Here is an 11586-nt window from a genome sequence, read left to right on the forward strand (position 1 = left end):
TTTAGGAAAGCTTTCAGATGATTTTGATCTGGAGACCACGAGGCCTGGTCTGAAAAGGCTTTGGCTCTGGCCTTTGTTCCAGGTTCCACCTCAGGCTGGTTTTGTAACCCTGAATGAGTTACTAAAATTCTCTGAGCCTCACTTTCCCCATCTGCCAAAGGGGAAGATCAACACCTGCCTCATAGAGTTGTGGTGAGGATTAAACTCAGAGAAAGTATGAAATTTGTTAAGTACCAAGCATGTTGAAGTCCCCTCCCAGCTCTTGTGATGTTTACCAGACTTGGGTGTTCTTTCAGGGTCCTGCCATGTGCTCTCTGAATTCGGAGTTTCTCTAATCCCCTCAATACTGTATCTTATCTTAAAACTTGGAGTCAGGTATGGTAAACTCTGAAGACAAAGCATTCTGTTAGAGTTGGGCGTCCTGGTTAACTAGCTATTTGCTCACTCACTGACACTTACACACTCATTTATTCATAGCCTGTCTGTCTCAGGTGAGGATTTGAGGCAGGTTCCAACAAAGGTAGCATAAACGTGAAAGTTAAGACAATAGAACTTGAGCAGATCAGCACCAAGCAGACGAGGGGGAAAGAAACGTGCTGGTTATGACGAATAACAGAGCTTCAGTGACTGGGCAGCAAAACTGAGGGCAAAAAAGGCAACACAGTGAGTTGGTTTACTTTAAAACCAGAAAGGAGAAAACATTTCCTCAAGGGGAAAAGCAAAACAAAATAAAACATTTTTCCTCCCCTTGACAATGAATTATAAAAGAAGCGTCTTGGTTTCTGAGGTCCCGGTGAATTCCCTTTCCAGCTCTAAGGCTCATTGGATGACTGTAAACGTCACTCAGTCATTCCGGCCTCAGTTTCCGTATCAGTGAGAGGAAGAAGGTAGCGCCTGTCTTTTCCCTCCTTACGTGGAAACGATGATGGTCGGCAGTTAGTAACAGTGCTGTGACACCAGAACTTCCCTGGTGGCCCAGTGACTGAGACTCTGCTTCCATTGCAGGGGGCAGAGGTTCAATCCCTGGTCTGGGAACTAAGGTCCCACATGCCCTGGGTTGTCCAAAAAAATGCTGTGGTACCAATACAAATTGCTATTATTAGTCAACTAAAAGCATGATAGCTTTCATAATGTGTGATAAGCCACAGTTTATGTCTGAGGCTTGTGAAAGAATAATAGATCTATACTCTTCCTACTGCTCTTCTCCCTAGCAATCCCCCAAAAAAGATTTTCAAAAATGATATTTTGAGTAAAAAGGGTCTTAAGGTATTAAGAAAATACTGCAAGGAAGCAGATTTAGTTTCAACCCCAGGCACTCTGAGAGACCCTGACAAGTGAAGTCCCTTAGGGGTCACTTCCAGGCAGTGTGATGATGGATAAGACGCTTACCCTTTCTGAGTCTCTTCCTTCCTCACCTAACTCTCAGAGGCTGTTGTGAGGATTAGCTGAGATAGTGGGCACAGAGTTCTTGACAGAACACCTGCCCATGGTGAATGGGCAACTGGCATCGTCCCTCTAATGGTTTCAGGAGACCCACAGCTCTCCAAGGAGCACAGTTTGAAACCTGGCCTTTAAGAAGTGGGAGTCACTGCGATGCTTTAAAGTGAAGAAGTAACATAATCTGATTTTTATTCTAGCAAGAGCATTAGAAATTTAGTGTGCTTGTTGAATGTGATAAAGTGTGACACTCGTATGAACAAAGTAAAGAAAGGAGAGCTAGATGACCCAATAGTGCAGTAAAATCAAGCCTGGTTGGTTAACCTACGCTTGAGATAAAATATCAGAGCCAGCCTTGGGGAAGGTCCCCAGTATAATACCACGGATATTGTGTTTGGTTCTGACCTTGTCATTTTTTTATTATTTATAGGGAAATATGAGGGAATGTCCCTGGCGTCCAGTGGTTACGACTCTGCACTTCTTATGCAGAGGGCACAGGTTCCATCCCTAGTTGGGGAACTAAGATCCTACATGCCACATTGGCTGTGAGACCAATAAGTAAATAATTAATTAACAATGTATTAGAGTCAGACCTGTGATATCAAATTCCAAAACAAACTGGCAGTTCTCCAGATAGTACAAAGACGAGTTTAAAACAAAACAAAGCGAAATTAATCAGTAGACAGGACTAGACATTCCAGAAATAAATTCAAGCCCTTGCAGGAGTTTGTGCTGTGCTGTGCTTAGTTGCTCAGTCGTGTCCAAATCTTTGCAACCGCATGGACTGTAGCCCAAAGGCTCCTCTGTCCACAGGGATTCTCCAGGCAAGAATACTGGAGTGGGTTGCCATTTCCTTCTCCAGGGGATTTTCCAGCCCAGGTTGGAAATCAGATCCAACCAGGGATCAAACCTGGGTCTCCTGCATTGTAGGCAGATTCTTTACCATCTGAGCCACCAGGGAAGCAAGAGCTTAATCTGTCGGGGGGCAGAAAAAACAGGCTGCACAACAGCAAAAGGAATCAAATTTAACAAGGCTGTTTGAAACATATCTTTGTCCATTCATCATTTCACCATCAAACGTGTGCCAGTCGCTATGAAGGGCGCTAAGCATAGAGAAGAGGGTCGCTGCCCTGAAGAACCTCAAGCAGACCCATCGATGCCTGATATGCTGGCATACAAACGGACCATTAAGAAACAGTGAAAAGACGGGTGGGTGATGAATGAATGGGGAGGGAGAGAAGTCCAGGAGAAGCCCTCAGGAAGGCTGTCTCATCTCCCTTGGGTGGGAGAGGAATGAGGTCTTCCTAGAAGGAAGGCTGCCCAAAGAATTGCAGAGATTCAGGTAGACAAAGTGGGGAGGGATTTCTGAGTGCAGGACCCGGTTCATAAAGAGGCACGAAGATGGAGGAAAGAATCCAGGGCATCTGGAGACCAGCTGGGCAGAATGAAAGAGAACTCATAAGTGGGGTACAGGGCTTTCTCTCAAGTGGAGGCAGGTTGGCCTATAGTCCTGCTTCTCATCACACACTAGTAAGTTCCTGCAGACCACAGAGTGAACCATAAACTTGCCATAACTCTCTTAAGTAAGCAGAATGATGTTTTCCTACCTGGTGAGGCAATCGATTTTTGCCTACTAAAGAAATTAAGTATTCTGTCAGAAACAAGATTGATGGCTTGCAATGTATGTAAGAGTATTTGCATGACAAAGTATAATTAAACCCCAAAGAGGAAACCATACATTGGAAAAAATATGCAAGAGATATAACTTATCAAAGCTTCATGGCAAATAGATAACTGGAAATAGTGTGAAGTCAGGGAGATGGGATGACTTTGTGGCTCCTGACCACTGCGTGATGGAACTGCTACAGCCAGGTTCATCGTCTTTAAAATGAAAACAATAGTTCATTGCAGAGCTACTGTGAAGATTAAACAGGAAACATAAAAGAGCACTCATACTAGCACATAGTAGGTGCTCAAATCATGTTCCCTTCCCTCCTTTCATCATCTTAAAGGCATTCAAAATGAAAGCCAACATTTTTGGTGCCTAGTACTTCACATACTTTTTTATATTTAATCTGTAGTTATTCACATTATATAGATGAAAAAGTTGAAGCACTAAGAAGTTAGGTGACTTGCCCTGGATTTGAACAATTCCTGTATAGAGGTGGGATTTGAGCCCAGGTCTTTCTTTCTTCGGAATCCAAGTTCATGGCCCCCACTACATGCTGACTCTCAGTAGTGGTCTAAGACAGTGATCGGGCACACTTTCCACAAGGAGATCAGAGTTAAAAATTGCTATAAGAAAAAGCCAACTGTGGCAGAGCTGGAAAGACAAGTCCACTTATGGGGGGATAAAGGCTTTGTAAAAGGCATCAAGATTTTCTAGAAGAATCTGGAAGAGTTCTACTGTGAGTGCATTGGGAGTGCTGCTCGTGACCCAGCCAGGACAGCTTGTGGCGGAGAAGCTCGGGACCTGGCCTGCTGTCTCACCCATGTGGCTCTGGCTACAGCCTTTACCTCTTTGAGCCTCAGTTTCCTCACCCAAAGAAACAAAACAAAAGTAATCTTGCAAAGATTAAGTTCATTCATTGACTTATCTTTTTTCCCCCAAATCATTGATTTATTGATTCATTCATTCACTCATTCATTTGACATACATGTGTTGGGTACCAACTTGTGTGCCAGGCACTGTGCTGGGAGTACAAAGAAAACGAATACATAGACCTTGACATTGAGATACTAGCAAATAAGACCATCTATGTGAGGATTCCTGGTAAACTGTAAAGCATTACATAAATAATATTTGGTATTATTATCCTCTTGGCTGGGGGAGGGGAATTACTTCTGACAAAGTAAATCAAATCCTGTTTCTTGTAGTGAAAATTTATTATCAACACAGATACCTCACGACCGAAGAATAATCAAGCAAAGAACATTCCGTAACTCCAAAAAAATGTTAAAGGCTCTCATTTCTCCAAAATAAGCATAGTTGCTGGGAAATAGGATTGCTTTTTCTTCTAGGGGATTGGTCTCTTTGGGCCATGAGAGGTGACAGAGGCAGAGAAAATCACCCTGCAGAAAGTGAATGACAGTTCCAGAAAGTGTTTGCAAATCAAACCAGCACAGGGTGGTGACGAGCCTGAATCTGCACAACCCCAGTGCAAATCATTGGAAAAGGAAAAAACCAATCATGTAACTAGAATTTTGTGTGCCAGATGACAAGTAACCAATTGGGTTTCATCACTGCCTCAAGCTCAGTGATCTGGGGGGTGGTTCTGGTATTGGGTTGGTGTGGCTGGGAGGGGCATCCCTCCCAGCCTGGTCCTTACTCTGCCTTTCATTTCAGACTACGTCAATCTGTTCAGCACCAAGTGTCACGGCTGTGATTTCCCCGTGGAGGCCGGCGACAAGTTTATCGAAGCCCTGGGCCACACCTGGCATGACACCTGCTTCATTTGCGCGGTATGTTTTTAGCCTGGTGTTCTGACTTTCTGAGAAGGGATTGGAGCGACCAGCTGGGGCCAGATGACAAACCCTCCACATACCTTTCGACTGTTATTCTAATATTCTATTTTCTTTAAAAGCTGGCAGATACCATGATGCCTTGATAGGTCACAGATGAGCCAAGCTTTGTTACTAATAATGATTTATAAACCAACATGGCGTTGTTACTCTCCACTTCTTTAAGGACGGAGGAGTGTCTCAGGATGTGGCACACCAGCAGCTGGCCTCAACAGCAGTGCCCTCAATAAGTGTGAGGATCGAACAATGTTTGGATTTAATAGAGGCAGATGACTTCTCATGGTTATAAGCTGTTTAAGATATGACGAAGTGATTCAAGGGTTTTCCCCCAAATGTTCACCATGAACATTAGATCAGAGCTTATTGATTAATCCTATCAAAAGCTGAGGTAAGATTTCTTTTGACTGAACCTTTAGAAGCCAGGACTAAATATAATTTCATTTTCCTACATGGTCCTGTTCTTGATATGCACTTGCCAGGAGATAAGTCCTAGATTAAGTATTAACCACGTGCAGTTTATTTCTGCTGAATAGCCAGGTCATTTTTAACCATGAGACTGACATTTTCTTTACAAGGGCTTTGGTTTAGGGAAGGGATCTGACAATGAACGTGCTGACACTTAGACTCCACATTAGACTTAGAAAATAGTTGTCCCTGATAAAACTCTGTAATATGAGTTTGTAATTGACTAAACTTTATTTGGGAAAGTTAATGTGCTACTAGGCCTATTTTTTTTTTTTTTTTACCAGAGCTGCTCAAGATAAATTTTAGGAATATATGAAAGATCTATATAGTTTAAACTTGAATACTTTTTATAGACTTATGACATAGAGCAACCCCAGTCATAAAGTTCACTGTAGTTCACTTCAGCTTTTACACTGCATGTCTGATCCCCTCCCATTTGTGGGGTGCGTTGTATTCACTCTGTATATTAGTTTGCTAAGGCTACCATAACAAAATGCCACAATATGAACAGCTTAGGCAACAGAAGCCCTTATTCGCTCCCAGTCCTGAGGGCTAGAAGCCCAAATCCAGGGTGTCAGCAGGGCCCTGCCTCCTCGAGCTCCCGGTGGTCACCCGCCGTGCTCAGTGCTTCCTGCGCTGTGGTCGTGTCGCTCCGGTCTCGATCTCCATCGCCGCATGGTTGCCTTCCCTCTGGAGTCTGTCTTCACGTGACAGTCCCCTCTGTACAGGTGTCTGTCTCTGTGTCTTCATCTCCTCTTCCTGTAAGGAACTGGTCATATCGGATTAAGGGCCCAACCTACTCCATATGACATCATCTTAACCTCCATCTTAATTAAATCTGCAAAGACCCTATTTCCCTATAAAGTCACTGTTTTCCCTGTTCTGGGTAGGCTAGAGGTACACAGGGTTGGGACTTGAACATGTGAATTTAGTGGTGGGGGGACAATTCAGTCCATAGCACTCTGATTTTCCAGCCCTTTGAACACCTCTAATCATCTTTTAGGGTCTTTTAATTACATCAGGACCTCCCTTCAAAAAGGGACAAAGCCATATAAATATACTGGCTTTGGGGTTGTCCCCTGCAGAGCCACAGCTCAGCAAGCACAGTACTGGGCTCTCTTACCTTACCTTCAAGCCATAGCTTGTCTAATCCTAAGATGCTGCCTGTAAATCTGGTTACCCAACTTCTAGAAAGATCTAAGAGACTTGGAGGAGGTTCAGGGAAGACAGTGGCACAGAAGGCTTGTTCTCTAAGAGCAGGCTGATGAGCAGTCTGTCACGTGCAGAGGAAATCACACAAAGGTGAGCGTGGGTCTGCTCCCTCGAGCCTTCTGTGTTTGTCTGAGAATCATGATATGGTGCAAGTCCCAGAGAGAGACCAGAAGAAGCAGTAAAGCTTGGGGTTGCTCAGTCTGAGATTACAAATAAGTTCCAGTCTGGTATGAAAGACCCACAGCACTGCCCACAGGATCTACTCAAAGAAACCAAGCAATTCCCGTCCTCTGGAGAATTATCACAGAGAACCATTATGCCTTCCCCCAAACTAGCCCAGGGTAGCACTCAGTGCCCCATGAAGCTGTCTGTATCTAAGGGGAACGTGGTTTTAATTTTTGGAAAGCAATATTTTGATTGGAAAACTTTCAGGGATTTTTTTGGTCCTCTTTCCATCACTTTATATTTCCAAATCACTTTTAATGAGTGTATATTTTCCCGTAACTTGAAAAAGAATTAGTAAGAAAGGAAGATCAGGACTAGCTCTCCTAGCTGACATGGGCTTAGTGAGCTACCCTGATACAAGTCTGTAAACCCAGAACAATTTCAAGTAGACATAGTCCCTTTCTGCTGTGAGGTATGGGGAAAATGAGCTTAGAAGTAGAGTCTTGCAGACCTGAATATGGATTCCTAGGTTCTACAACTTAACAAGGTCTGTGACTTGAGCAAGATACTTGGGCTTTCTGAGCCTTAACTTTCAATTGTGAAATAGAGAAGAGTCATACCTATCCCATAAAGTTTTGTGAAAATCAAATGAGATCGTGTATACAGAGTGTCTGGTATCATATTTGACCACATTGACAGATACTACTGATGTCCTTCCTTTCTGCTGTGTTTCCATCTTTAAGCTCCACTCACATGTTGTCATCAAGGGGGTATATAATTTTGCCTTTTTTTCATGTAATATTTTCCTGCATATACTCTGCCATATTTGATTTACATTTCATGGGGGCATTTCATTGGGAAAATGCATCATAAAAATTAACTTAAGTGGCCACCTGGTTTGTAGTTGAGCATATGTTGCTTTCTTCTTCTGGGCAGTAGTTGCTGCAAGATGAAATTATCCAGAGTGGTGTTCCTGGGGTACAGGGCAGGCACCTCTTTTTGGCTTCTCTTCAGTGTCGCCACATCCCTTGCCAAAGGCTGGACTGATTCACATTCCCTAAACAGTGACGAGTAGGCCTGATCTCTTTTGATATTGCTGACTTTTGACTGATCACTTTTTTTTTCTTTCTGGCTTTAGTCACATGGGCTAAAGGTGACAAGCTTTTGAGGCTTTTTGTTTTGTTTATTTTACTAGGTTAACAGGTATCTAATAGAGGTTTTAATTTATTTTTCCTTTAATTATTAGCAAGGATCATTTTTCTGACATGTTATAATTCTTTAAATATTAATCACCTCTGTGGATATCATCAATTGATCATCTTAATTGTTGTTGTTCAGTCACTAAGTTGTATCCAACTCTTTGCAAGCCCATGGACTGCAGCACGCCAGGCTTCCCTGTCCTTCACCGTCTCCCAGAGTTTGCTCAAACTTATGTCCATTGAGTTGGTGATGCCATCCAATCATCTCATCCTCTGTTGCCCCCTTCTGCTGCCCTGAATCTTTCTCAGCATCCGGGTCTTTTCCAGTGAGTCAGCACTTTGCATCAGATGGTCAAAGTATTGGAGCTTCAGCTTCAGTATCAGTCCTTCCAATGGATATTCAGGGTTGATTTCCTTTAGGATTGACTGGTTTGGTCTCCTTTGGTTGCCCAGATGGTAAAGAATCTCCCTGCAATGCAGGAGACCTGGGTTCGATCCCTGGGTTGGAAAGATCCCCTGGAGAAGGGGAAGGCTACCCACTCCAGTATTCTGGCCTGGGGAATTCCATGGACGGCATAGGCAATGGGGTCACACAGAGTCAGACACGACTGAGTGTAAATGCTGTGCATATACTGCTTTACTGTAAAGCATTTGTTGTGAGGAGAAGCTGGCTGTTGCCTTTCCCCCCGTCTCTCTGTGACTGTGCTTTGTCTTAAAAGGATGGCTGAAATCTTTGCTCACGTCCCCCTCTCTCCTGGACTGTTTCATGCCTATCTGTTTTCTGTTTCAGGTCTGCCACGTGAATCTGGAGGGGCAGCCATTCTACTCCAAGAAGGACAAACCCCTGTGCAAGAAGCATGCACACGCCATCAACGTGTAGGGAGCCCAGGGCATCTGATATGGACGGGCAGGGAGCTGCTCCTGCTGCTGGCAACAAAGGATTGAAGGAGGCTGATGTTTCTTTTTTGGGGGGAAAGGGAGAAGACAGGAAGCGACTGAGCCCTTTTGAAGTATAATTTTAGTCGTTTCTTCTGCACACAGATCGTGTATTTGCATAGTTCAGACTAGAAGCCAAATGAAGATTCCTGAACCAAGCTAGTAATTAATCCAAGACTGGAACTGTACTTCAAACATTGAGGACAGAATTCCAAGAACTCAAAAGTTAAAAAGAAAAAGTCACTTTCCCAAAGCGATACACTTCCCTGAGGTCACCAGAGCAGGGACAGAGCTCAGAGTAGTTGTGGAGAATCTGAAGCTTTCTGTGGAGTTCTTTAGAGCTCCTCTAACAAACAAAATGAAGTGCCAAACAGTTCTCACTGCAGGGTATTTTTAGAGCCATAGCTGAGAGCTTGTTAGCTAAGACCGATTGGGCCTTCCTCACCAAAAAAGGAAGTGTTATTCCATTCCTCGCGTCATGGTGCTACCTCGGCGCATCAGACTTCAGACCTTGCACGGGCTTGAACATTCTCATGGGAGCCCAGACATTGGAGGGGCGTCTTCTGGGAGCCTCTGGGCAAGCGACAGGGCTTCGGGAAAGGATCGGGCTCACGCTGCAGACAGCTGAGGGAAAGAAGGGCTTTTCTGCCACCTTCTTTTAGCCTGAAACAGCCAATGTCCCCAGAAAGCTTAGCTTCTTTTTGACTTGTGGTGGGCAAGTGGAATTGGGTTTTTTTCCAGTTTTGCTTTGCTGTGTGTGAGAGGAGATTGCACAATAACCCTGGGCTGTGTTTGGCCCCTGTTTGGCTTTATGAGGTTCATTAGCGTGAATGTCTAGTCTTGTGCATGCGTTTCACTCCCAGTCCTGTGAGTGCTCACCGCTGAGGTCCTCTTCAACATCCCTTTCCTCAACAGGCTTAATGAGCTGCGGAAAAGAAGAGAGAGACAGTGTTGCAAACAGGATAGCAGAATAGGCTGAGGATGTGCCCAAACTCCCGGTGGGAAAGAGAAACCTTGCTTTCTGCCAGCCTGAGTAAGAACACACGAGCTGGCAGGACCTCCCACTGCAGAGCTGCTCCATCCTTCTCGTATCTTCCTTTAAATGCAGCACACTGATAGTATACAATTGTGCTGCCTGCTGGAAGGGAAAGATGGCCTGATGTAGACGCGTCTGCCATTTTGGCTAGTATTTTGAAAAAAGTATGAGCTGAGTTGACCTAGCAATTGTTTAAGCATTTATTGAAATAGACTTGGATCTTCAAACTTCTTTAAAGTATTAGTGATAGTTGTTAAGTAAGCATTTTAAAGCTGTTTGGTGATAAAGAGAGAAACTTAGTTTTTGAGGTTGGAAATGGTTATCGTCTCTTTCCCTTTTAGGAAGCGCTGTTATGCTCACTGAACCTGGCATCAAAGGAGGCGGTTTGAGTGGATGTTTCTCACTTGAGCACAATATTTAGGCCATCTTCCAATCACTGCTACCCTCTCCTCACTCCTGTTTTGGATTTTCTCTTTGCACGTTTGAAATGTTTTATGAGAATGCATTAGACTACTTTTTCTTCTGAGAACTGAGGCCCCAGGGGACTGCCTTTCTACCTGAGGGAGAAAGAAGCAGCTAGATTTGTCTCTAACAGAAGGCCCGTGTTGTTTTTTTCCCCAAGAGTGAAGCCATTAACGTCCCCCAGGGAACACCAGGAGGGACATAAATGTGCTCCTACCACAGGGCCCTTCTTTAGCTTTGGTGCAGGGAGAAAGTGAATATGAAGCACAGGCAGAGTAACATCTGCAGGGAGTGCCTGGAGATTTTTCAGGAGTTGCAAGCAAGCATTCTGTTATTTTTGGAAAGTTCAAATACACAGGGACAAGGAGGTTGCTGACTGTACAGAAAGCCTCTAGGCAGATTTTCTTAAAAAAAAAACAACAATAAAAAACTATTAAATTATCAAGGACTGGTCTCAAGGAAAGGGAATAAAGTTCCCTAGAGTTTTTTCCCCAAAAATATCATTTAAAAGATTTTACACATACACACACACAAGTGTGGCCATTAAAAAGCATATGATCATCAAAAAGAAAAGCGAAATCTCAAAGGTGAGCTTCATCATAGTCATTTATTGAAGCAGTTTTTCTACATTTCACAGCTAGTGTGTATTCTGAGGGACTCTTAGTTACCAAAACCCAAAATCAACAACAGAAACATTTTAAAGGTAGCAGGAAAAGGAGGTGATTTTTAGTATGGTTCCCTCAGTGTTTCCAAGTTTGGCATAGTGTTGGGTTAAGGTTGTAGCTACTTCCAGTTAACATCATGGATGTCCTACAACACCGAACACAAGTTTTAATAGTTCATGGTGAGGAGTACACTTTGGATCTACAGTTCTTGTCTCCTCATTGTTGACATTTATTTAACATTTATAAACATTAACTTTTTGCAACTGAGTGATTTATGTCTGCAGTGTGTTTTGTTAGGAATCTAGCTTTTATAATGTTAACTTTTCAACCTAAGTACTCTTGCTTTGGGATTTTTAATTTTAACATTTCAGAAATGGAATATAGTGTGGTAAAAAGTGTGCACAAAAATGTTTTGCATGGTTTTTTGTTTTTGGCCTGTGTGAATTCTTTTTAGCAAAATAAAACCCTAAACGGATGTGCAAATACA

The 11586-nt window shown here is 43.3% G+C and overlaps 1 protein-coding gene across 2 annotated transcripts in view; it reads left to right on the plus strand.

Annotated features, from left to right (window-relative positions):
- Window positions 1–11586, plus strand: part of LDB3 (LIM domain binding 3) — a 59592-nt gene extending 48006 nt beyond the window's left edge. For both annotated transcript variants that reach the window (XM_027530402.1, XM_027530403.1), the window contains 2 exons: window positions 4784–4899; window positions 8791–11586. In XM_027530402.1, coding sequence (XP_027386203.1) covers window positions 4784–4899; window positions 8791–8880 — 206 coding nt within the window. In that variant the 3' untranslated portion in view covers window positions 8881–11586. The remainder of the gene's footprint in view (window positions 1–4783; window positions 4900–8790) is intronic.

This window comes from Bos indicus x Bos taurus, chromosome 28, assembly GCF_003369695.1.
Source record: "Bos indicus x Bos taurus breed Angus x Brahman F1 hybrid chromosome 28, Bos_hybrid_MaternalHap_v2.0, whole genome shotgun sequence".
Classification (NCBI taxonomy): domain Eukaryota; kingdom Metazoa; phylum Chordata; class Mammalia; order Artiodactyla; family Bovidae; genus Bos; species Bos indicus x Bos taurus.